The following is a 26,067-nucleotide window of genomic DNA, read 5'->3' as shown; positions in this document are numbered from 1 at the left end:
TACTAAATTGTCAAGACTGACCTCAATTTGCAATCCTCCTGCTTCAGCCCCCAGAGTACTAATTCCAGGCGTGTGCCACCCACCACGCTCAGCTGACACAGTCTACTCTTGCTGTGTCTTCAGCCTCTTGTCTCCCTCCCTTCTTTCCCTGAGTACAGTCATCTCCTCTCTTCTCTTCTCACCCTGTCCCCTGCTAGGGTTGGGGGAGTATTAGTGCCTCTATTGTGGAGTGAAGGGTGGGTCCCCAAGGGAGGCATTCCAGGACAGATGGACTGAGGGGGGCGGGGTCAGCATCTCCCCAGCCACTTTCCTGGTCACCACTCTGTCCCTGTGTGAGCTGAGCTCTGACTCAGGCACTGGGATTTCTCTGCACAAGTATCCTCTGTCAGCACTGTAGAGTGGTCAAGTGGCATTTTGTCTCCACAGCACCCGTCCCAGGACATGGTTTAGGAATCAGCGCTATGGAAAGGCTGCCTCCCCCCTCCTCCCTTCCCCACCCCACCTGGTTTTGCAAAATGATGGGACCAGCCTCAGTCCTGCACTTCTCGGGTATCATGTTTATGTGGTCTCATTTCCTGTGTCTGCGAAACTGATAGACAGATCCTGGTTCACAGCGACCTCAGAAGCTGTTCATTCACCACTCCCATCCCTATCCCTGGAAATGTATCTACCCATCTCCTCAGTTCCAAGGAGTTTCTGGCCTCTATACTACCTGAGCCAGCTGCCCCTCCACCATTAGACTTCTGAGATGGCCTTCATTACCGTCTCAATCATCTCCACCTCCTTCCAGGGCAACAGGTCCTGCTCAGGACTGTGTACCTGCTGCACCTCGTCCCTGAAGTGCTGACTCTGTGTGTGCAGGAGGCGGGTGCACATGTGCATCCAGGGATGAACAGGGGTCCCTGAATCATGTCACAAACCCAGAGACACTTGGCTCTGCAGGCAGCATATGAGCTGCCACTAATTGGCAAGTACATGTCCCCTGCAAAGGGCAGAGTCAGCCCGAGCTCTGAAAACTGTCACCACAGAGGAAGGCAAGCTGGTGGCACTTCCTCTTCTGACATCTAGATTTTTTTTTTTTCAGTACTGGCTGTTGAACCCAGGGGCATTCTACCTCCAAGCTACAACTCCAGCCCTATTTTTTATTCTTTATTTTGAAATAGGGTCTCACTAAGTTGCAGAGGACCTCACTAAGTAGTTGAGGTTGGCCATGAACCTGTGATCCTCCTGTCTCAGCCTCCCAAGGATTACAAGCATTTACCATCATACCTGGCTGACATCTAGAATTTTAAACAAATAAACTTCTGATTTTTAAATATTGGTAATTAATCCCAATCATTTTTAAGCAACTGAGCTCCACCTAAGCAGGAAAGGCTCTTGTCATAGGGTGCTGGTGGCTCATTCTCAAAAGAATGCAAGATGTGTCCTGGTCCCTCTGTGGACAGCCAAGTCATCATCTCTGTCATTTCATCTCACAAGTTGGGACATGGATACAGGGGGCAGAATAAATAAGTTATGGATGCTAGATTATGCTTTGATGAGTGGGCTTAGAATTCTGGGAGGCTGGATTGAGCTCCCACAGGAAAAGTCCAGGTCTTTTTCTCCTTTATTTATTTATTTATTTATTTATTTATTTATTTTTTGGTGGTACTGGGGTTCCTGGAAGCCCTTCTACCTCCAGGCTACACTCCCAGACCTATTTTTACATTTTTATTTTGAAACAGGGTCTCCTAAGCCAGCGCGCGCGGCTGGCTTCGAACCTGCGCGATCCTCCTGTCTCTGCCTCCCAAGCGCGGGGATTACAAGCATGTGCCACCACGCCGGGCTCTTTTTCTCCTTTCTACATAAGACTCTGAGTTCCAGGAAGACATGGCAAAAGCTTATATCAGTAGTTCTGTTTTAGTGAGCATTCTTTATGTGCTGGGTTTGCACAAATTATCTTGTTAAAGTCTCACAACTCTGGAAGTCCATATTTGTGTGTGTGTGTGTGTGTGTGTGTGTGTGTGTGTGTGTGTGTGTGTGTTGCTGGGGATTGAACCCAGGGGCATTCAGCCTCTGAGCTACATCGAGTCCTATTTTCTTTTTATTTTGAGACAGGGTCTCACTAGGTTGCTGAGAGTCTCACTATGAGGCTGAAGCTGTCCTAGAACCTGCCATTCTCCTGTCTCTGTCTCCCAAATTTTGGGACTATAGGCCTGTGTTCCCATGCCTGGCTTTATATTACTATCTTTCATTAGAAACCAAGTAGTTTGGGTTAGAGACAGTGACTTTCCTAAGCTTTCTCAGCTTCTGTGTCCAGGGCTATAAAAAACATTATTTCCATGTAGCCTGATATCCTTCTGCATCCATGTGTCCGGCATAAGACTAGGCTCAACAGGGCCACTGGGCTGGTGGGTAAGTGTCTGGGGCTTGGCTTCCAAGGCTGCAGGGCAGGATGCTGGGACAGCCTCCCAGTGGGGGGCTCAGTCCAGACTGTCAGGGATGGCCTGGGTTTGAGCAGCCTCTCCGGGAGGCTCACTGGGCGGTGTCCCTCTCCCTCCTCTGTGGTGAGAGGCACTGCCAGATGGTTCTGCGGACCATCTCGCTGTGCAGGGCATAGTTGATGGCGTTAATTGTGGGCATTGTTTTGGCAACGAGGGCAGGCACCTGTGGAGGCAGAAAAGTCCAGGAAAGATACAGTGAACCCTCAGCTCCTCTCCCTGGTCCCACTTAGTGGCCCCAGCCTCCCCTCTCCATGTAGCCACCAATTATTTGTCCTTGGTTTGGTCCTGCAGCGCATGATTTATGGAGCCACACAGGAATAAACTTCCACCCAGACACACCTGCTCCCCACCTGGGCACTAATTTTACCATCTGGCTGTCTGTATCATCCCAGCCTGCTCTGGCCCAGGAGATAGGCATGATGAGAATTCAAAGGAAGAGAAAAAGAGGGAGACTGAGGCCAGAAAGCCAGAAGAAGAGGCGGGTGAGACAGAGAGATGCAAAGATTGAGAATGCCCTAGATTTGGGTTCTGGAAGAAGCCATACCATCTGCAGTTTGGGAGAGATGGAGCTCACATCTGCTATGGCTGCGTATAGATAGAGGATGGCATAGGGGCCCCAGCCAAGTAGCAGCATCCTGGCTGGCATGGTGGTGTTCACCTGGGGAGAAATCATCACAGGAGGCATCAGTTCACTTTTGGTGGCTGCAGCCCCACAAGGAGACCAGATTTGTACCCGGCAGTCTAAGCAGCCTAAATAGGCTTCGGGAAAGAGCTGAGCTGCAGAAGAACTTGGGACCTGATGGACCTCTCTGACCTTTAAGCCTGTGTGCCCCTAAGCATGTTGCTTAAGTTTACTTGACCTCAGTTGCATTGTTTATAGAATGGCCGAATAACACCTTACTTGCCAGGAGGTAGGCACTCTGGAGGTGAGGAATGGAGAATAATGAACCTCCTCCCAGGTTTCTGCTCTGTAAGAGAATCCTGAACTCCATGATCATGTGAACATGGGTTCCTAGGCTGAGCTGTCCTCAGATTTCAAGCCCAGCATCACCATCAGCAATTGCAGCCACCTGGTGATATCAAGCTATCTGGGATCTAAGGTTTTGGACCAGAAAGCAGGGCACACCTAGTGGGTGATGCTAAAATACCACCTGGAGCCACGAGGGGGCACACAACTCGAGCTCTGATTTCAGGGTGAATTTGCCATCTCCTTACTCCCTGCATTCATTCCAATACTAGGATTTTGATGCAGAACTTTGCTGCCTATTTTCTCATTGGCATGCCTCTTTTTAAAAAGGTGATGATTTAAGTTGGAAGAGGGTACGTTTTCATTAATGCTGTATTTTTAAAGTATGTTTGTTGATTGGGAGACCTATTTTTCTCTTGTCCCTCTATCTCGGGGATGATGGGAAAGAAAGGGTGTTCAATATGGATGGAGAGTCTCCCGGGGAGAAGCTGAGGCTGCAGGAGAAACTGGCGCCCAAATGGGAGATGATATCATCTCCTGAAACCACTCCGCTTAGGCTGAGGTCCCTGAACCCCTGCATGGCGACCTTTGCTGTTATCATGTGACCTCTCTGAGGTCATGGTGGCCCTTGGCTCGGTTATGATGAGTCTGTGTATCCAGGCAGGGGTTGAGGTGAGCGGGGTGGAGGGCAACCTTGGAGGCAGGGTCTGTACTAGTGCAAGCTGGGGGCCAGGAGTCAGGACTCTGGTGTCAGCACAGCTCCTACCCTCTCCTGTGACCTCAGAGGAATATGGGTCTCCTGCTAAAATCAATTTTTTAAAGTCCTTTTCTAATTCATAGGAAAAATAATTAAGTGGCAGATTAAGTGCCTTAATAAAGAGAGTGTTTCTTTTATGTACTGTAAGTGAGCACTTGGGTGGTAGAGCCCTAGACCTAGATTTAGATCTATGTCTGCTATTACGAGGCGTGTGCCTTGTGGCGAGCTGCTTCATTAACTTCTCTCTGCCTCCGACCTCCATTTGGTCTGTGACACAGGGATAATAAAGCCTTCCTTCCCCCGAGAGTGCTCACAAAGATGAAGTAACAATGCACATAAAAAATACTGATATCTTTTAAGACAACTATGCTCTTTGTTATGACTCATTTGCTAAACTATCCAGGTAAAGAGTTAAAAGAAAACTGGGACACATGAATATCAATGCAGAAATGGCCGGGAGGGTTTATTTCGAAGCATCGTTTTTCTTGGATGAATGTGCTTGCAGGTGTGACTTTATGTTGTGGGTAACAGCCCATGACTGTGATTAAATTAAACATCTCAAAGCAATTTAAAGGCGGTACTTAAAAAGCCTGTAATTTTGTGCTAAGCCTCAAATCCTTGGGAAGAACTGAGTGTAGCAGTGTGGATGGTGGATGGTGTACCACCGGGAGCGCTGGGCTCTCAGAGTTACAAGGTCTGGGTTGAGCCATCCTGGTCCTTGATCCCAGGGAGAGTGTTTTTCACCTCTAACGGCCAATATGCTACACAAACTGCATTTTCTCCTGATCATTGCAAACAAAGGAAACCCCTGATCGGCATTGATCACACCATGGGTGCTTCCTTGTATTCCTGAAAGGGACTGAGAGATGTCTGTTGCCCTAGTCGCTGGGTGGGTCCTTACCTGGAGATGGCCGCTTCTTGCTAGTTTCTGTTCCATGAGGCAGTAGGATGTGAATGTGATGAAGAGGGGGATGAGGAAGTTGAAAAAGGCCATGGTGAAGAGGAAGCTGGTGAAGTTCCTGCAGGCAGAGGGGTGGAGGAGAGGGAGTAGGCATCAGGGATGGCCAGCTGCCCTCTCCAGCCCACTTGGCCTCTGTTTGAGACAGTCAGGGGCGGGAAAGTAACTGGTCCCGCCTTTGGTGTTCAGAGTGTGGTCACTCTTGGCCTCAGCTGAACTCTCCTCCATGGTCAAGGAGCTACAGGGTCCTTGGCAGCCTGGAGCTGACATGAGGGAGGGGCCTCTGTCAAGTTCCAGGGCTCAGCCTTGCTCACCTATCTGGTCTCCAAGCCTAAAGAACGGGATGCTTTAGTTTGGCAAATATGTTTACGAATGGTGGAGATGCCAATAAATGAGGAGAAAGAAATATTCAAGGATGTTCTGGGATCAGGGATTTGAAAGACGCCTGTAGATAACAAAGAGTCTGTATGCTGTGCTGCTGAAGGAATGTTGAAGGGACCACAGAGGAACCTGAGGTCTCAGCCAGTCACAGGAGTGTGCGAGCGCTGACTCGCAGGTGAGATTCAAGGGTGGTAGGTTCCCATTTCATGAAGAGAAGACCCTCCAAGGGACCCTTTGGAGCTGTCCACTCCCTGGCAGGGAGGAAGCACTGTCAGGAGAGCTGGGCCACAGCTGGGGACACTTGGAAGAAACTCAGGTTCTCAAGTGGGTTTCACCTATAAGTTTGTCACCAGGTGCAGGTGCTTTTGAGTAGCTATCACATGTAAATGTAAAATGTAGGTCTGGTTTGTGGAGGAGGATGGCAGACAAGACGGCAGAACTCATGTGACTGCTTCCCAAGGTAGCCCCTAGAGGCTTCTCTAAGCCCTTTTCTCTCCAGAGCCATATGGAGGGGGCAGTACCAGAACACGGCCTCCGTGACAATGGGCACGGCCATGCACTTAATCCTGTCCCTCCAAAGACCAGCTCACACTTAGGGAGTTCCTACGATTGATCTCCATGCCAGAGAGGTCACTCCCAATATAAGAAAGTACCATTCTTTGCATCTATGAAGGAAGGTCACTGGTCCCTCTAGAAATCAGTGAAGTCTTATCCAGGACATCTTACTATGCTGAAGTTGATCGAAGGGTAGGGTGAAGAGCCCCACCACTGTTATGACCCAGCCAAGCCAATGACTTTCTGTACAACACCCCTTTTAGGGCTTAATTCTGGGCTGCCATCGGCATAACATTGCTATCACCTGGTCAGTCTTCAGATTGGGCTTTTCCTAGTCCCAGGGTCAGCCTAGGAGTGGCCAGCAGGACCACTCAGATTAGTCTGGCAGACGTTGACATGTCCTTATTTAAATTTTCAATGGGAACATCTTGTCATAGGGGGTTCAAGCTCACGATCCCCATGGAAGGAGCCTGGAAGCTGCCCCTATAGCCTCACCTGTCCCCTCTGGAGTAGTCCAGGGTGCAGCATGTCCCCAGGGGCTCGTAGTCATAATGACCCCAGCCCAAGAGAGGCAGGGCTGCCCAGAAGGCAGACGATAGCCAAACAAAGAGCACCAGGTTGATGGCCGTGTTCCATGCCAGCTGACTGCCTGCATGAGACAGAGGAGACAGAGGAGGCTGAAAGGAAGAGACATCTCAGCCAAGTGGAAAAGCACAGGCTTCCATTTCCAACCTGATTTTTTGTTGTTGTTGTTACTGGAGATTGAACCCAGGCACACTATCTTTGAGTTACATCCCTGGCCCTATTTTATTTTTTAATTTGAAACAGGGTTTTACTAAGTTGCTGAGATTGCCCTCCAACCTGTGAACCTCTTATTACTGCCTCCTGAGGACTGGAACTACAGGCACGCAGCATGGTGCCCTGCCTCAGCTCTGCTTTTTAATAGCTTGTGCCTCGGGCAAGTTAAGTGTTTCTCCGAATTTCAGTTTTCTCCCTGACAATGGGAGTGATAACCCATTTCAGAGAATCTTTATGAAGAACCAGAGGTCACATATGGGAAGTAGTAGACACTGTACGGTCTTCTTCAGAGAACAGAAGGAAGGAGGGAGAGGCAAGAGACAGATGTGCTTCCAAAGCCAAGGTCAGGGCTGAATTGCAAAGGCTTGGGGCAGGAGAATGGAGCAGGAAGAGGAAGCCTGACTTACCACCATCCTCAGCTCTTGATTGGAGGAAGGCTGTTTCTGCTTCCAGGAGACCCCCTGAGAACATTTGACTGGGGGATGGGGTGTCATCTTGGTGCCCTCGGCAGAGGCCAGGCCCCAGCAGCATTTCAGGATGTGATCCAGCCCATGTCCAAACATCCTCCTGTTCCCTCCACCAGACCCTTCTTCTCTGTGGCTGCATCACCCTCCCCTTCCCGTGGCTCCTCCTGGACCTGGCTTTGTACCGCCTTTCCCAAGTGCCCTCCTTGTCATGTTCCTTTGTAGACAAGATGCCAGAGCAGAGGACAGGCATCCAGATGGGGTTCAATCAGTGAGAAGAGCAGGTCTATGACCCCCTCCTCAACCAAAACTTTGCTTCTACAGTCATGGCTGAGATGGAGTTTGCTTGGGGGTGCTCCCTTGCTAAGGATTGAATGTTTGTTCATGTCCCCCCAATCCATGTGCTGGAGCCCAAATGCCATGTGATGACATTTGAAGGTGGGGCCTTTCAGGGCAGTTATGGTTAGATTAGTGCCCTTATATGACGGGACACGAGAGGTGATCTCTCTCTCCTCCCGATGAGCAGGTAGTAGGAAGGTGACTTCACCGGAACCTGCCCACACTGGCACCCTCATCTTGAACTTCCAGCCTCCGGAGCAGTGACTTAACTTACCCACTCTATGACATTTTATTGTAGTAGACACCCTCTACCCTAGCTGGAGGCATAGCAATTAATTCTCACACATGTGGCAACAGTATTTTCTGGATCAGAAACAGATGACCAAGATGGTTCTCCTGAGGCCACCCAGTAGCAGGGCAGATAAGTTTAGACTGCCTCTTTCTCCTTCCTTGCCTTTATCCTGCAGGACAGGCTCTGATCCCAGGCCTCCTGGAGCAGCAAGCAACTACTCTGTATTGAGTCAGAGAAGCCGGTTACTTTCTGAGAAGGAGTGTGTGTGTGTGTGTGTGTGTGTGTGTGTGTGTGTGTGTGTGTATGGTGGTTAAATGGAATTTTGGGGACTGAGACGGAGATGTAAGTGGTGGGAGAGGAACCCAGGGCCATATGGGCAGGAGAGGTTAGCCCACCACCACTGGAAAAAGTAAGGACAAAAGGACTGAGGCCGTTGTTTGGCTTAGAGAGAGTCTCGTGACAGGAGGCATTTGAGTGGCTCAGTGATGCTGTCTTTAGATGTGTCTACAATAAGGTCATGCCTGCCAGTTTCAAAGAAGCCTTCAGGGCTGAGGCCATACTGGCCACGGACTCCACAGTGGCTCCTTGCGGAGCAAATCCACAGCTCAGGACTTGGGGCTCTGCTAACAAAGGAGCAGCTGTCTCTGAGGGCATCTGGGCCCCTCCTCATTGTGTGGCTCAGGGCAAGACGCTCAACTTCTCTGTGCCTCTGTTTTACAGGCTGCAAAGTCGGGGGTTTACTGCAAGGGTTAGCTGAGGCAGATTCCTCAAAGCATATTTATATACCTCTCACAGAGAATGTGTTTTAATTTTTTTTAATTTTTTTTTTTGGTGGTACTGGGGTTCCTGGAAGCCCTTCTACCTCCGGGCTACACTCCCAGACCTATTTTTTATACTTTTTAAAATTTGGTAACAGGGTCTCTTAAGCCAGCGTGGCTGACTTCGAACCTGCGCGATCCTTCTGCCTCCGCCTCCCAAGTGCGGGGATTACAAGTGTGCGCCACCACGCCCAGCTTACAATTTTTAATTTGTATTAAAATTATAAGAGCATTGCAGGGCGTGGTGGTGCACGCTTGTAATCCCTGAGCTTGGGAGGTGGAGACAGGAAGATCGCACAGGTTAGAAGCCAGCCGTGCTGGCTTAAGAGACTCTGTTAACAAATAAAAATATAAAATAGGTCTGAAAGTCTGAAAGTGTAGCCCGGAGGTAGAAGGGTTTCCAGGAACCCCAGTGCCACCAAAAAAAAAAAAAAAATTATAAGAGCATTAAACCCTGATTTCACAGATATTACTAGGTTTATAAACGTGAAAACGAGTCACATTTTAGAAAACATATCAAGTAAAAATAGGACAGGTTGTGGTAGATTATGATGACAGCATTTCACCAGGCAGCCTGGGAAATCTAGACCTGTAGCTAGTCTTTGTGGGGCCAGGCATGGCGGAAGTCTGGTGGAAGTGTGAGGTTCTGGGGCACGAACCCAGTTACACACACACAGTCTCTCTCTCCATCTCCCTGTGTCCCCTAACACTGCCAATCTGCAAAGACATCTTCTGTAGTCACAATCTCATTTAATTTTCAAAATGAAACCATGAGGTTGGTTGTTAAAATTATCTTGTAGAGGAAAAGACTAAGGTTCAGAGAGGATCCCTGACTTGCCCAAGGCCGCAGTAAGGGCAGGAACAGCCTTCCCAATGTGTCTTGAAACTGTTCTCTTGCCAGCTCCCTACCACTCTTTCTTTCCTAAAATGAATGCCCACATCTTACATACACGGCACCCCTACCTGTTCACACTTCCCTTTGCTGAGAAATGGAACTTAGTCCCCCTGCCCCATTTTTGTACTGGGGGTCAAACTCAGGTGTTCTCTACCACTGAGCTATAGCCCCAGTCCTCATAAAAACATTCTGAGACAGGGTTTCTCTAAGTTGCCCAGCCCGGCCTCCAACATGCAATCATCCTGCTGCAGCCTCCTAAATCACTGGGATCATAGGTGTGCACCTCTGCACAGGCCTAGAACTTAGCTCTGTCCATTTCACTTGTCTCTTCCCCTCCATCCCACCCCGCAGGCCTGTCCCTCCACTCCCGGAGCCCTGAGACATACGTGTGCAGTAGTGGTGATAGCGCCCCCAGGCAATGGCTGCGCTGCCGCTGATGCTGGCCAGTGCTGTGGCAAAGCCCTGGAAGCCGTGAGCCTGGCAGCCCTCGGAGCCATAGGGCCAGCTCCTGTGGGAGACACTGGGCACAGTGACCCTGCCCCTCCACCCTTCCTACCTCGCACCTGCACAGCAACAGCTTAGAAGGTTTCTGAGGATTACTCAGCTCCTTCAAAGAGGACCCTATTATCAGTGTTTTTCCTAAGAGGAAATGGGGCTCAGAGCACAAGTCTCTGGGCAGAAGTGAGGAGCAAACTCTACAGGCAGCTTTTCCCAAAAGGTCTTTCTGCATGATCATATGGCTACCCCGTAGGAGAGATCATGCCTTTATTCTATGGGTGGGGAAACTGAGGCTCCGAAGCTGAGCCACATTACACAGCAGATTAAGGCAAAGTCAGTGCATAGACCCCAGGCCTCCTGAGCCTCTCAGACCTCTGCCCCATGCATTAAGCAAAGTAAGAAAGTCAGTTCTTTGAATGAGGTAGAATGCTCAACAATTTCCACCCCACAGTCCCAAGCCTTCACACCCAGCAGCTCAGTCCCAAACCAGTAGGGGACAGTCCAGTCTGCTTAAGAAAAGCTTCTGAAGGCACTGGGAAGACCCTGAAAAGCATTGTTTTTAAGTTATTTGCAAATAATTAAAGTCAGTACTTCTATTCACCCATGTGAATTAGGTATTGATACCCAATTTGCAGAAGCAGTCCAGAGCTGGAAACGCTGGAGCCAGGATTCCAGCCTAGACCACAGGGTTACAGGGGTCTTGCCCTCCATCCCCACAACCTGCCATCTCTTTGAGCAATTCCTGTGTTCCAGAAGTCATCTGTGGTTCTTCTGTGGGGATAATTAGGAATTCAGGCTTAGCCTAGTCCAGCCACCCCTACCCTTGGGTCGGTTTCCATAGGTAGGTAGGAAGAAAGACTCTGGACTGGCTTCCCAGTGCCCCAGCAGGTCTGCAGGGCCAGTTGACTGGGGAGGGAGGTGGTACCTGAGTAGGCTGGATATGGCTGCAATCAGGGCATTCAGGCTGATTCCACTGTCCGCTAGAGCCAAGCTCAGCACCAACAGGTGGCTAGGAGTTCGCAGCTCCGGGGTCTTGCAGAAAGAGAAGATGGTCAGGCCATTGAGGCTGAGACCAGTGAGAGCTGAAAGGAAGGGCAGGGGCTGGCATCGGGGCCAGAGAGACCCATCGGGGCTCAGAACCAGGGTGCAGGGTTAGGTGATGCTTCAGCCGCCTCCCCCCTTCTTTCTCAGCAGCTCTTCCAGTGCAGTTCATCAAATGCTACCGAGGTGGGGTAGCCTTCATATACAGAAAGCCTGGAGATACATACCTTGCCCTCTACCCACGCCCAGTCTAACAGGAGACAGATAAGGAGGACATTGCAGCTATGATGATCGTAATCATGGACAAGTGCTGAGCAATGATCAGGTACCAGTTCCCCTGATGAGCACTTTATGTGAACTACCCCATTTAGTCTGCTCTTGGATGCTCTTTTCCCCTTTACAGTTGGGAAGCTGAAGCTCAGAGATGCTAGCTAACATATCCTCAGTACAGTAAGTAAGTGATGGAGCTAGGACTCAGATTCCAAACACCTTCCCCAAGGGCTGTAGAACAATGTCAGGGAGGAGTCAAAGCCTAGGGAGGAGTCAACATTAGAGCCAGGAGGTGATCAGGACAGCAGACGGTGGTGAGGCAAACTTGAGAGAGGTGTTTTCTGATGGCAGAGAGACTTGAACTTGAATTTCCCCCATCAAAAGTGGGTAACCATGGCTGGGCATGGTGGCACACGCTTGTAATCTCAGCATCCAGGAGGCTGAGACCGGAGGATCGCAGTTTGGGAACAGCTTCAGCTAATTAGTGAGGCACTTTGCAATTTGGTGAGACTCTGTTTCAAAATAAAGAATAAAGAATAGGGCTGGGGGTGTAGCTTGGAGGTCGAATGCCCCTGGGTTCCATCCCCAGTACTGCAAAAAAAAAAAAAAAGTGGGTAACCAAGAAGGATCCTGATTTGAAAACTGTGGGAACCATTATCTGGACGACAACCCTTGGAAGGGCATACCATAGGAGAAACAAAATATACAAAGACATATGGTGGTAATGTTTCGCAGCATGTTTGAGGACCTAGAGGTGCTAGATTGTAGGGTTCCCAGAACAGGAGGAAATGATCCAAAGCCACTAGACCCAGGACCAGTCGGATGGCTGTCACTCCCTCTGATAAATATGAGAAAATGTGCTCTCTAGCTCCAGCCTCATGGAGCATTTTAGGGATTCTGGGTGGAGGTGGGCATCTCATGGGCCCAAGCAGTCCCTACAAAGGAATGTCTTGGGTGTTGGAGCAGACTTGGTGGCAATAGTGGTGGCACTGGAGAGGATGAAAGTTAATTGACTTAAATGCCCTGGGCATCTATTTAGGCTAACATATTATACTCGTGACCCATTAACCTTCACAGCCAGCCACCCCTTTGGAATGTCAGACAGAGAGAGAAAGAACAGAGGTGAATTGGTTCCAGTCACACAGAGAGCAAGCAGGTGGCAGAGCTGTCTCCAGAGCCTTCTGGGAGCCTGATCTCATATGGGATTCTTAGCAGGATTTTCAGAGGGACTGGATTAAACTTTCTCCTGGACAGCTGTCCCCAAACTCCAAAGTTTCTCCATCTCTACCCCACCCCCATCTCGCCTGGCTTCTTTTTCTTATTCCTAGCATGCACCCTGAATCCTACAGGGCTTGCCATGAGAAGACCTCCTGGGGCTGGGTGACATGATATCTGTGAGCTTGGGGACCTCTCCTTGCCACTCCACAGCTGTGGCCTACTTGCTGAGAACCCACTGGGCCCCTGCTCTACCCAGATCCTGCCTGGCTCACCTTCCAAGAGGAGCACCATCCCCACAGCCAGGACCTCGAGCTCTCTGAAGCCGGCAGGCAGGGCTGCAGACGCTGCCATCCTTGGCCTCCCTGCCAGCCAGCAGCTCTCTTCTGACTCCACAAAGCCAGCCCCTCCCTTTTAAAGGGCTATTTTCCGTGATGCCTCATGCAGGTTATTATGCTGGGCTTTCACCTCCTCTGCCTCCCCACTTTAAATCGTCTCTTGGCCCAAGCAGAAGAAACTCATTCACCAGTGGGACAGTGCAGCCTTTGTGAAGGCAGAATGGAGCCCTGTCTCATCCATTTCAGCCTCACTAGGCAGGATTAAGGTCTGGGAATCCAAATGGTGTGTGGCTGAGAGGGGAACTGGAAAGGAGTTACATAACCAAGGGAGGGGAGTGGGAGGAGGATTTGAGCTGCAGCTGTTCCTGAGAGCTGGGTGGGAGCCAGGCCCCTGCAGACAAGCTGAGTGCTTGTGCATGTGTGTGCGTGCATGTGTGTGCGTACCTATACCTGCACACGTGTATATACCCATATGATTACGTATATGTGATGGCTAGCATTGGAGAAAGTCCAAGGTTTGGGAAGTCACCTGCTTCATAAGAAGACTCTTGACTGGGACTAGAGCCTGCCAGGGGTTCTGGTTCTGATTCTGCCATTAACTAGCTACATGTCCTGGAGCAGGACCACTGACGTCTTCTTAATTCCTCCTTCAGTGTTATGAGCAGTGTTTATCCCTGGCCTGGCCTGGCCTGTCTAGGGCCTGGTTACCTGGTGAGAATGTATCATGGATATAGACTTCAGGGCTGTACTTTTCTTTCCCCCATAAAGCCTGAGGAAGCATAAGAAATCTCCCAGGACACTGGCTTGGAATGGTGGGGCGCCATCCAGGACTCACTACGAGTTTTGGCTTCTAGCAGATAAGGTTTTGGTATAAGTTATACATGGGATCATGGTAAGATCTGCATCAGGAAACACCAATCTGGTGCAAGTCAGCTCAATTTCACGTAAAGAAACCAAGCCCTAGAGGGCTATTAGCAATATGGCTAAAGTTTATTGAGGTCATGCCCTTCTTTAAAAAATCTTTGAAGATTCTTAAAAGCAGTGTTATGATTAGATGCCAGTATCTTTTCCATTTCAGATGAGGCTAAAAGCAGTTATGAATCAGCCTGATTCCAAGAAGTTCAATTTTTTATCTTCCTGGATCAGGCACTTTTCATTAGCACCTGGCCAAGCAACTCATTCCATTCTGAGAAGGTCCATCTCCCAGATTTTCTTGTTGTTTCCCCTTATGCGTGAGCCTCATGACCACCGAGGGCTGAGCCTGCGCTCACATTCTCTACAGCCTTTCCTGTTCCTTCTCTATTGCTATGAAAGAGATCCTCCACCCCGCCCTTGGGCCTGGATGATTCAGGAAGCAATAAGCTGCTGGGTGCTGGGGCTGTGGCTCCCCCTAATCCCCAGCCTGTCTGTGCTTATCCGATAGCCTCAGATGGACGTGTGGGGGGAGCCAGCAAGTGGGCAGCTGCTGGGCTTGCTGGGCCGGCAGGACGGAGCAGTCTGGGGACAGGCCCCTGGCGGGCCAGAGAGGAGCCAGGAGTCATGTGGGCAGTGGAGGGCATGTTCTGGCTCCTGGCCCTTGGGGGTCTGCGCCAGACCTGGGGCTCCTGCCCCTCTCAGTGCAGCTGTGGCCTCCACATCCTGGGAGATGGCAGCAAGGCCAGGTATGGCACCGGGGTGTGGGATTGGTGGCCTGGCCCCATCACTGTACCTGCTAGGCTGGGTTGGGAGGGGTTGGATGCCAGCAGCTATTCACTTGCTAGCTTCTCTCATACCTTCACCTGAGCCCCCTGCTAAATATGGGCATGCAGGATACAGGGCCCTTGGACCATGGCTGGGCAAGGCCCTATCTCTCTGGCTCTTGAAACCCAGGGGTCCCATAGGGTGATCTGCATTGGGTTATCTTCTAGCAAGCAGGGCCTTTGTGTATCCAAAAGATACCAGGTACCTTTACTATAGGTAAATGTGGGGCAAAGATGTGCCTGTTTGGAGAAGTTCTTCCTCCAGGATCTTCATAGGGAGGAGCCATCTTTAAGGGCCCAGGGAATTTTCTCCTTACTTTTCTTTCGCTTGTTTCCTTCTATTCCTTTCTATATCTCCCAGCATCTTCCTTCCCAAGTAGATGCCACGCTTGCGGGTGACCTCCCTGGGATACCCAATTACATCCAGGTGCTTTTTGCTACTGCACCATGATGGGGCTACCTGCCCTCTCATGCTCCTCCCCCTCTGAGTCTTTTGACAACCCTTCAGAGCCTCTGCCTTGACCCCTTTCAATGGGCATTCTGGAAGACCAGACTTTCCATGGCAGGCACACTCCCTCCATCCTTGGCCTTGTCCATTTCTTTCCCTCTTCCTCCCTCTGAGGGCTTAGAACAATCCTTTGCCCCTTTCATGGGACTTTCCACAGGTGACTATGGCTTGTGAACCCTTGTTCTTCCAAAAGGCTCATTTTTCCCCTCTCTTCATTAGTCTTTTTTTTTTTTACACTAAGGATTGAACCCAGGGGCATTCTATCTCTGAGTTACATCCTCAGACCTTTTTATTTTTTGCTTTGAAACAGGTCTTGTTAAGTTACTGAGGTCAACCTCAAACCTGCGATCCTCCTTTATTAGCCTTCCAAGTCCTTACCACCATGCCTGACTTCTTCGTTGGTCTTTAAGCCACCGTTTCAATTTCCTCAGCTTGTTCATTAAGGACCTATGCATTTCCTAACTTGCTAAGGATTTCATTGCCTGGCTCGAGGTCTTTCCTATCAACTTTCTTACCTTCTGTAATTATGCCCTCTTTTTATTCCTTGTCTTAGGGTAACTGAGGAGCTACTGATGGTTTCTAATCAGAACAATGTTACTATTACTGTCCATAGGAGAGGGGAGAGGAGGCTGGGATTTATCACTTATTATACTCCACAACTACTGGGAGTCAGATCAGCAGGAATTGTGCCCAGTTGGATCAAACTGCATAAAATTCATTTCCCCCCTTCCCATTCTTTGTTTATGTCTCTGTGAGTGCTGAGTCTGGCCAGCTGGGATCCAGGAAGTATATCTGGGCCAGGCAGGTGGTAACCTTTCAATGATCATGGCAATGGGGGCTGGATTGCCTGGGGGTGAGAGGATGGAAAGGAACCCCAAGAAAGAACCCCTGTATGGTCTGATGAGCAGGAAGAGTTCCATTTTGGGCTTAAGTGGCTGATGCTCTTACTCACATGACTGTGTGTGTTAGGGTAGGAGGGGTATAATTTTTCTCTCATTAAGGGATACCAGGCCAAGCACTAAGCAGCCTGGGAAATAACCCACAGCCAAGGGCAGTGAAATCAGAGTGACAAGCTTCTCCAACACAGACACACAGAGGCACAGGCCTCAGAGGCACATAGCATCAGTGGGAGAGCTGGTTCCAGGACTCAGCACTCTTACTCTTTCTAGAACTCTTCCCATCTGGAGAAGCTGCCATGGGTAGGGTCAGGAGAAAGGCACAGGTAGTAGAGCTAGCTTCAGATGGAAAGTGAAATTCCGAAAGCAGTTTTTAGGAGCCCTAATGCCAACTACTAGCCATCCCCTCCTCTGAAGCCAGAGCTCTTACGGTTGGTTCCACCTGTCAGACAGACCTAGAAAGATAGGCCAGGGCCAACGTGCACCAGCCCATCTGCTTTGTGTGTCCTGTGAGGAGGATGGAGCTGTGAAAGGCTATGGAGGGCCTCCAGGTCCCCGATGGCCAGGGACATAGATCATGCACTTAGACCAGCTCCTTCTGCATCTCAGAGCCCCCCTTCAGATCAGCTCTATAGGGCCCCTGAAAGATGCCCACCTTGCTAATCTTCCTGCCCACACTCCTGTGCTGTAAACAGTTCCAGTCCTCCTTGCTAACACCCCAACCTGTATTATCACCTGAACATACCATGGCCATCAGTGTTCTTCCTTTCTTAGGTCAGTTAAACAGGAAACTGGAACTGTGACTCGAATTCTCTTCTGAGTTGCCTACCACTTAGTAGCGAGTACCATTCCTTATTTTAGGAATATGAGTGGGTGAGACTATGCATTCCTTTTATGGGGCCATTAATAATAAAACACTAGCCAAGCTTAGCCACCTTGAAGTTTTGTGATCACATTAAGCTGGCAGATGCCAATGGAGTGCATGTCTGACACCTGATTGGAACAATACACAATGACATTACAAGAAAATAACCTCTTTTAGCTTATCAAAACAGGACATCCTCCTTTCAGCACAAGCAGAGAAGTACCCTTCAGATGAGACCAGCTCTCTAGAGAACTGGCTCCCTGATACCCAGCCACCACAGTTTACTGTCTTTGAGATATTTTTCCCCTTCCACCTTACCTCATGTGAGCTCCTGTAATCTTAGTACTTGGGAGGCTGAGACAGAAGGATTGCAGGTTCAAGGCCAGCCTTAGCAACTTAGAGAGGCTCTTAGCAACCTAACAAGATCTTATTTCAAAAGGAAAACCAAAGTAGCTGGAAGTAGAATGCCTTTGGGTTCAATCAGAAGTGCACACAAAAATAAAATAAGACACATAGAGCCCTGCATTGTAGACTCCTTGAGGACATGGGCTGCTTCTTGCTTCCTCTCTCTCCTCCCCCTGTCCCCTCTCTTCAGCTTTATATTCAAATAGAAAAAGGCCTAGGCAGTCACTGTGGGCAGGAACACTGAAGTTGTTCATGAGACCACCCTGATCTGCCTGCAGTGCTGGATACAGAAACTCATATGACAGTTATCCATATCGTTGGGCTTTTGTGGGCAGCAGGCAGCATATTGAGCTTGCATGTTATCTCATGTAAATCCCAAAACTGTCCCATGAGGCAGATTTTATAATGGGGAAAATGAGGAAAAGAGAGGTTACATGATGCACTTAAGGACACAGCCCACAAGAACCCAGTTGTGAATCCAGCCGTGGAGCTGCCAAGTCCCAGCTCTTCAGCACCTGGACCTTCCTATGGGCTCAGACATTTGCTTTTTCTTTTCTTGTAGGCATTCTACCTCTTAGCTACATCTCTAGCCCTATTTTTTTATTTTTGTTTTTTTTTATTTTGAGGTACTGGGAATGGAGCCAAGGGGCATTCTACCTTCGAGCTACACTCCCATCCCTATTTTTGATTCTTTATTTTGAAACAGAGTCTCACTAAGTTGCAGAGGGGCTCACAAAGTGGCTGGCTGTATTCTCCTGTCTCAGCCTCTAGACTGCTGGGATTACAAGCATGCACACCACTATTCCTAGACACACACACACACACACACACACACACACACACACACTGACACAGGGATTCACTAAGTTGGCGAGGGCCTTTCTAAGTTACTGAGGCTGGCCTGGAACCCTAGATCTTCCTTTCTCAGCCTCCCAAGTACTAGGATTACAGGCTTGCAGCTGGCTGAGGTATTATTCCATCTTTTTCTTTTTGTGGTACTGGGGATTGAGCCCAGGGGCTCTGAGTTACATCCCCATCTCTATTTTATTTTTTATTTAGAAATATGTTCTTGCTAAGTTGCTGAGGGTTTCACTAAATAACTGAGGCTGGCCTTGAGCCTGTGATCCTCTTGTCTCTGCATCCCAAGTATAGGGACTACAGGTCTGTGTATCCACGTCCAGCCGTTTCCACTGTTTGATGCCCTTGGTGTGTGTGTGTGTGTGTGTGTGTGTGTGTGTGTGTGTGTGGTATACGTATAAATATGGTCCAAACTGAAAGGCCCAAATGGTTATAGAAACCGAGATATAGTTTAATGAACACTTTTAATAGATTCTGCAATGCTGAGGATGTATTAATGCTGTTTAACGCTGTTCATGCTTGGCGCACTGCAGGTGTGTCGGACAGAGTGAAGTAGGTCTTTCAGGCCAGTGAAAGCGAAATGGCCCTGCCTGGCCCTTGTAAAAGGCTTTGCTCTGAAAGCACTAGCCCCCAAGGGAGACGTGAGGCTGCCTGTTCTAGGGCCCCTTTCAGAGCCCTTCACAGTATGGACACTGAAGTTGAGGTCCTGTGTTAACAAGCGTAACAAGCAGCTCTGGAGGTCTGATAAAAGAGGTGGTGGTGTTGGTGGGGAAACCCGACATGATAGAATCCTTATCCCTCATTTCTGTGAGCAGGACTGTGGTGTGCAGCGACCCCGACTTGACCCTTCCCCCAGCGTCTATTCCTCCGGACACCTGCAGGCTGCGCCTGGAGCGGACCGCCATCCGCAGGGTGCCCGGGGAGGCCTTCCGCGCGCTGGGCCGCCTGGAGCAGCTGTGGCTGCCCTACAACGCGCTCAGCGAGCTCAGCGCACTCATGCTGCGGGGCCTGCGACGTCTGCGTGAGCTGCGGCTGCCCGGGAACCGCCTGGCCGCCTTCCCCTGGGCCGCGCTCAGGGACGCCCCCCAGCTGCGGCTGCTGGACCTGCAGGCCAACCGCCTGTCCGCAGTGCCGCCAGAGGCCGCGCGCTTCCTGGGGAACCTCACCTTCCTGGACCTCTCCAACAACCAGCTGATGAGGCTCCCGCAGGAGCTACTGCTTACCTGGGCTCAGCTGAAGACCGGACCCTTCCTTCTCAGCCCCCACGCCAGGCTGGTCCTAGGTAAGCGATGGCAACACCCTGGAGAGCCCGGGGGTCTTGGGCAGGTTACCAAGCCGCTTTGAATGTCGATTCTTTATCTGGAAAATAGAATTCATACCTACCTTCCACGTTGGCGGGAAGGTCCAGTGAGATCCACACAGGCTTAGGAGCTCAAGCCCGAGCCAGATTGCAGCAGTTCAAATCACAGCATTATGAATACGGCCCAAGATCCAGTTCCCAACGTAAGGTTGAATGCTTCGCAGGATACAATGGCTTGACCCACTGTTTCTTCTATTCCTTCCTGCTTCTAACAAATCCAAGGCGTGTGTACCAGGTAAATAAGTTCCTTCTCCTGCTCAAGTCACCTGCCTAGTCTCGAGGATGACAGGTAGGGCAATAATGGGAAGATCAGCTTGAATTATCAAATTCATACATAAACATATGTAAATATTTATAATGTAACAGAAAAGGCTAAGGACCTTTCTTTCTCCCCTTCCTATTCAAGTTCCTTTTCTGCTCCCAAAAGATAGCCACTATTATCATGTTTATTTGCAAGTTCCTTTTTGCAAAACATTTGCATATGTACACACAAATAAAATTTATGTATGTGCTTTATAAATTTATATGTGTGTGTGTGTGTGTGTGTGTGTAAGCATTATCTTTATTCAACAATACATCTTGAAGAGCTTTCTAAATTACTGCAAATAGAGCTTTTTTTTTTTTTTTGGTGTACTTGGGATTGAACCTAGGGGCATTCTACCTCTGAGCCATCTGAGCTACACCCCCAGTTCTTATTTTTTTATTCTTTATTTTGAAACAGAATCTCACTAAGTTTCGAAGGGCCTTACTGAGTAGCTGAGGCTGGTGGTGAAAATGTGATCCTCCTGACTCAGCCTCCCAAGTACTAGGATTACAAGCCTGCTGCCACCACATCCAGCTACATGTTAATTTTCTAAAACTAAGGCACAGTATTCCATATTATATCTATGCTATAGTTTGTCTAGCCACTCCCCCTAGGGGACCTTTAGACTGTTTCCATTATTTTATTAATACCATGAGATAACAGAGTGCATTCTCCACAATGTAATCTTATGTGCATATGCAAATATTTCTGAAGGGTAGAAGCTGAGAAGTTGAATTACTAGGTTGTGGATTGTGCACATTAGTTTTAGAATCAACCTGACAGTTTTAAAGTAGTTGGTACAGTTCTCACCCCTTTCTAGTAGTATGTGAGACCACCCACACATGGTCAGTCAGCAAGTATTTTTGAGTGTCTTGCAGTTCTAGACACTGGGGATATAGAAGTGAACAACAACAAGAAATCCATTCCCAAGCTGGGCTGTGGTGGTGCACCCAGCATTCAGGAGGTTGAGACAGGAGGATCGTGGTTCGCAGGCAGCCTCAGCTACTTAGTGAGGCCTTTTGCAACTCAGTGAAACCCGTTTTCAAAATAAAGAATAAAAAATAGGGCTGGGGGTGTAGCTTGGAGGTAGAATGCTCCTGGGTTCCATCCCAAGTACCGCAAAAAAAAAAAAAAAAAAAAAAAGAAAGAAAGAAAGAAAGAAAGAAAGAAAGAAAGAAAGAAACCCATTCTCTCGTGGAACTAATAATTAAAATGGCCATAATATTTAACCTGCCAATTTGATGGGTGAAAGTCTCATTGTTGTTTAACTGTCATTTGCATTGATTCATTTGGGACCCTTTAATAACAGATGGAAACCAGGTAGCTCACCACCAGAATGGGGGAATGGGGAAAGTGATAAATCTTGAGTTTCAGGTAGATCTTAATCAGTAACACAAGACAGCAGGCACTGTGGGGCAGGACCAGGGGGAGTTGGGAGAAGAAACTGGCACCCTCAGATAGTGCTCAAAAGAACCTGAGAATCATGGGTGTGCAATGAAACAAGAACATACCCTCCCCAGCTCTTTGACATGATCCTCTCCAAATATATCAAATGTACATAAATGTATAGCAATACAATGGATTATTAGGCTCACTGTCAAATTTAATAGCAATCTTTGGGGGATAAAAATGACATCATATTCAATTTCTTTATCTTGTATTTGAGAAAAGCAAACATAAAAAGGAATTAGGTCCAAGCATTGAGGATACATGGCACCTTTTTGACTGAATGGGTGGAGTGATCTGCTTTCAGTTCTTTAAAAATGTTCAACATTAAGTCGGGTGTGGTGGCGCACACTTGTAATCCCAGATCTTGGAAGACTGAGACAGGAAGATCCCGGTTTATGAACAGCCTCAGCTACTTAGTGAGGCCCTTTGCAACTCAGTGAGACCTTGTTTCAAAACAAAGAATAAAAAATAGAGCTGGAAGTGTAGCTTGGAGATAGAATGTCCCTGGGTTCCATCCCTACTACTGCATAAATAAGTAAGTAAGTAAGTAAGTAAATAAATAAATAAATCCAACATTAGTGTAAATGGGTCTGGGGATATATCACAGGGTTTGATCTTCCAGCCTCCTCACCCCACTTTTCACCTCATTTGATTCTATGTCAAAAAGAACCTTTACTTTAAGCAGCCATTCTCTTATTACTGGGGTGATGCTGAAAGTGCTACTTACGCAGGGAGAACTGGGTTCAGGTCAAGGGTCAATTAGGCATTTTTAGAAATGATTTTGGCATATTGAAATTGTTGCAAAATTTCTTCCTGGCCAGTGGCTTGAGAGAGTTAGTCTAAGTATGGCAGCAATAATCACCAACTTTGTCAATATGCTGTATGGCCTACCCAGTACTTAAGGATGTATCTTTACTTATGTTTACAGCAACTCTGAAGGAAAGTAATGCTTTCATTCAAGACGAAGAATCAAGTTTAGGGTATACCGATAGAAAAAGGCAAAGACCTGGGCCTGGAGGCCAGTTCTGCTAACTCTGAGCTGAGCACCTACCTCATTCACCCTTTAGAAAGGGGTCAGGTCTAGGGACCTGGCTGTCTAGGGCTTATCTGTTGCCTTTTCACTCTTTTCTGCAGGGCTTCAGGACAACCCCTGGGTATGTGACTGCCGACTCTATGACCTGGTTCATCTGCTGGATGGCTGGGTCCCTGACTTGGTCTTCATCGAGGCCAGACTGAGGTGTGCCAGCCCACGCAACCTGGCTGGAGTGGCCTTCAGCCAATTAGAGCTGAGGAAGTGCCAGGGCCCAGAGCTCCGTCCAGGGGTGACCAGCATCCGGTCCCCTTTGGGCAGCACAGTACTGCTACGTTGTGGAGCCACTGGGGTCCCGGGGCCAGAGATGAGCTGGAGGAGATCCAACGGGCACCCACTCAATGGCACAGGTGTGTGAGCTATAAGACTTCTGTGCCGAGCCCCTGGACTGGGTCAGGTGGACTGGCACCACAAATAGGAAGTAGGTGGGGTCAGAAGGAAGTAGTCTAAGCCAGGCTGGGTCCCCATCTGTTTGAATGGACTTGGCTAGGATTTGACCAGAGGTAGGGGATAGGGGCAGAGGACTTCATGATGCTAGTGGTTCTCTTTCTGTTCTGTTATATTCTACTAGCCAGTGTTTGGAAAATTAGGGTCCATACTGGGAGGAATAAAAAGCTCACTTTTTGGTAGAAGGCACTCTCTTATTGTATTTAATAATATTCACGATAAGTTTTCTAGTTGTAAATATTAATCCAGGAGTAATTAATTACATGGATGGGTTGCCATCTATTGTGCTCCTCATGTGAGGCTATCACTGTAGTAAGTGAATTATGCCCATCATGTCATTGAACTTTAAAGTGCAACTCCATTGTCCTTACTTTGCACAGATGTACATGGAAGGTCTAAGAAGCTAAATGCTTGGCCTACATCAGTCATCCAGTCCATGTAAGAAGGAGCCGGAATTCCAACACATTCTAGTTAACTCCATGGCGTGTACTATTTTGGCTAGGCTGTGCGGGCAGAGATGGCTTCTCTCTGTCTCAGTGGCAATGGGGAAACGGGAGTTACAGCCATCCCCAGGCAGAGAGAGGTTGAGGAGAAATGATTTCTTAACACCTAACTAGAAAAGCTCATGCTTCCCCCCAGCTTTCTTGGGTGTCTCCTTGAACTAGCTGGCCGCTGTTGCCCTAGATGAGTGGCTCCAGAATCATTTATAAACAAAATGGTACATAAAGTTCCACTGTGTAAACCAGGAATGAGAAGATGCTCAGGCTATAGCTGCAGTGGGATGAGCAGGGCACTCCTAGCAGGCTCTCTGCTTCATGTCCCCCCAAACCCACCTGCCCCCAATGCACCTGCCTGCTACCCCTGAGTGTCACGCTGCAAAACCCCAGAGTCCTGAACAATACACACTGAACATCTCTGATGTAGAAGCAGCTTAATACTGGGCTCTGCCTCAGCCTGGAGCTCCAGGGGCTCCCCCAAATTTAAGCCTAGGTAATCTTGATCCTCTCGGCTAGTCTAAGCCAAGGTTATACCATCAAGGCAAGGAGCTAGGCCTGCCAGTGTTTCCTGGGGATGGCAGGCTGGCCAGTGCAGCTTGTGCAGCCTGGGGCTGTGAGCTTGGCCTAGGAAGGAAGCTGGGGGCAGGACGAAGATCTCACCCCCCCCCACTGTGCCTCTTCTTCCTACAGTGCACCAGGAAATCTCCAGTGATGGCTCGAGCTGGACTCTGCTGGACCTGCCTGCTGTGTCTCACTTGGACTCTGGAGACTATATCTGCCAGGCCAAGAATTTCCTGGGGGCCTCTGAGACTCTCATCTCCCTGGTTGTCACAGAGCCCCAGACCCCCACAGAACACAGCGGGAGCCCAGGGGCCCTGTGGGCGAGGACGGGCCAGGGGCCGGAAGCCGCTGCTTATAATAGCAAGCTGGTGGCCAGGCACATTCCCCGTGCTCCTAAGCCAGCTGTCTTGGCCACGGGACCCCCTGTATCTAGCATGAAGGAGGAGCTGGCCCTCCAGCACTTCCAGTTGGGTGCCCCGGGAGAGCTCTGGGATGGGCAGGCCGAGCCCCAGGACACTCGGATGGTGAAGTCGCTCAAGGTGGTGGGGGACACATACCACAGCGTGTCCTTGGTGTGGAAGGCCCCCCAGGCTGGGAACACAACTGCCTTCAGTGTCCTCTACGCCATCTTTGGGCAGCGAGACATGCGGCGTGTGATGGTGGAGCCTGGGAAGACCAGTGTCACCATCGAGGGCCTGGCGCCCGAGACTAAGTACGTGGCCTGCGTCTGTGCGCGCGGCCTGGTGCCGCGGAAGGAGCAGTGCGTCATCTTCTCCACTGACCAGGTGGTGGACGCCGAGGGCACCCAGCGGCTCATCAACATGGTGGTGATCAGCGTGGCCGCCATCATCGCCCTGCCTCCCACGCTGCTCGTGTGCTGCGGGGCTCTGAGGAGGCGCTGCCGCAAGTGCAGAGCGCAGGGCTCCTCCGAGGCCCCCGGCGCCTATGTCAACCTGGAGAGGCTGGGCCACAGCGAGGACGGCTCGGAGGAGCTGTCCCGGCACAGCCTCAGCGAGGCGGACAGGCTGCTCTCGGCCCGCTCCAGCCTGGACTCGCAGCTCCTGGGGGCCAGGGGCGGCAGACGGATCAACGAGTACTTCTGCTGAGGACAAGCCCCCCTGCTCTACCTGCCTGGTCCACTCTTCCTTTTCAGCTCTCCAGCTCTCACTCTGACACCAGACTGTGGGCTACCTGGTCATATGGCTTGGTTTCTGCTTAACTCATACACTCCCGTCAGCAACTGCTTGCACTTTCCTTGTGCCGGGAAGTGTTCTGGATTCTATGTATGCATTAACTCATTTACTTCTAACGACCATCTGTAGCAGAAACCACTCTGCTCTCCATTTTCCTGGACGAGAAGCGGGGAGGTTAAGAAATTTGCCTGTATCAGTCAATCTTTGCTTTTTGGTAAATGATAAAGAACGCTTGTGTTCACACTCATGGGTCTGTAGGTTCTACTTTGCGTGCCCCCTTTAGGCTGCCTGAGGCAGGCTTTCCTCAGTGAGGGCAGATGACATCCAAGAATGAGCAGAATCATGTGACACCTCCTAAGCTCTTAGTTCAGGACTAGCGCACTGCTGCCTGGTGTGGTGGGTGGCACATGCTGTAATCCCAGTATTTGGGAGGCTGAAACAGAAAGATCCCAGGCTCCAGGCCATCCTCATGAAGTTAAAAAGACCCTTGTTAAAAAAAAATTAAAGGGCTAGGAGTGCAGCTTGCAGGTAAAATGCCCTTGGATTCAATCCTCAGTACTCCTGTACCCCAGAAAGAATTGGCACACTGCCACTTTTGCCCATATTATACCTGCCAAAAAAAATTTCATGGCCAAACTCAACTTTAACAGGCACATAAGGATACTACTATCTCAGAGGTGATAGTGGAACATAAAATATCTGCCGAACAGGAATCTAATTTACTGCATTGTCCACAATTATAGGCAGTGGCAGCTCTGGAACTGGACCAGGCTGTTGACCTCCACTGACAGTAGTTCCTACCACTGTCCTGTATTGTACCTTCCTT

The 26,067-nt window shown here is 49.4% G+C and overlaps 2 protein-coding genes across 2 annotated transcripts; one reads left to right on the top strand and one right to left on the bottom strand.

Moving 5' to 3' along the window:
- Positions 1-2,514: 2,514 nt before the first annotated feature.
- Positions 2,515-13,085, bottom strand: RGR (retinal G protein coupled receptor; the record flags this gene model as incomplete). Its single annotated transcript, XM_080693582.1, has 7 exons — positions 2,515-2,646; positions 3,028-3,141; positions 5,109-5,226; positions 6,597-6,750; positions 10,094-10,215; positions 11,131-11,287; positions 13,007-13,085. 7 exons carry the CDS (start codon positions 13,083-13,085, stop codon positions 2,515-2,517), a joined length of 876 nt encoding a protein of 291 aa, XP_080549708.1.
- Positions 13,086-14,608: 1,523 nt separating this feature from the next.
- Positions 14,609-25,154, top strand: LRIT1 (leucine rich repeat, Ig-like and transmembrane domains 1; the record flags this gene model as incomplete). Its single annotated transcript, XM_080695265.1, has 4 exons — positions 14,609-14,730; positions 19,156-19,622; positions 22,588-22,893; positions 24,178-25,154. 4 exons carry the CDS (start codon positions 14,609-14,611, stop codon positions 25,152-25,154), a joined length of 1,872 nt encoding a protein of 623 aa, XP_080551391.1.
- Positions 25,155-26,067: the final 913 nt, after the last annotated feature.

The sequence above is a fragment of the Muscardinus avellanarius genome (assembly GCF_963383645.1).
Source record: "Muscardinus avellanarius genome assembly, chromosome: 4".
Lineage (NCBI taxonomy): Eukaryota > Metazoa > Chordata > Mammalia > Rodentia > Gliridae > Muscardinus > Muscardinus avellanarius.
The sequence above is the reverse complement of the archived record's forward strand: the minus strand, read 5'-3'. Positions and strand labels throughout refer to the sequence as shown.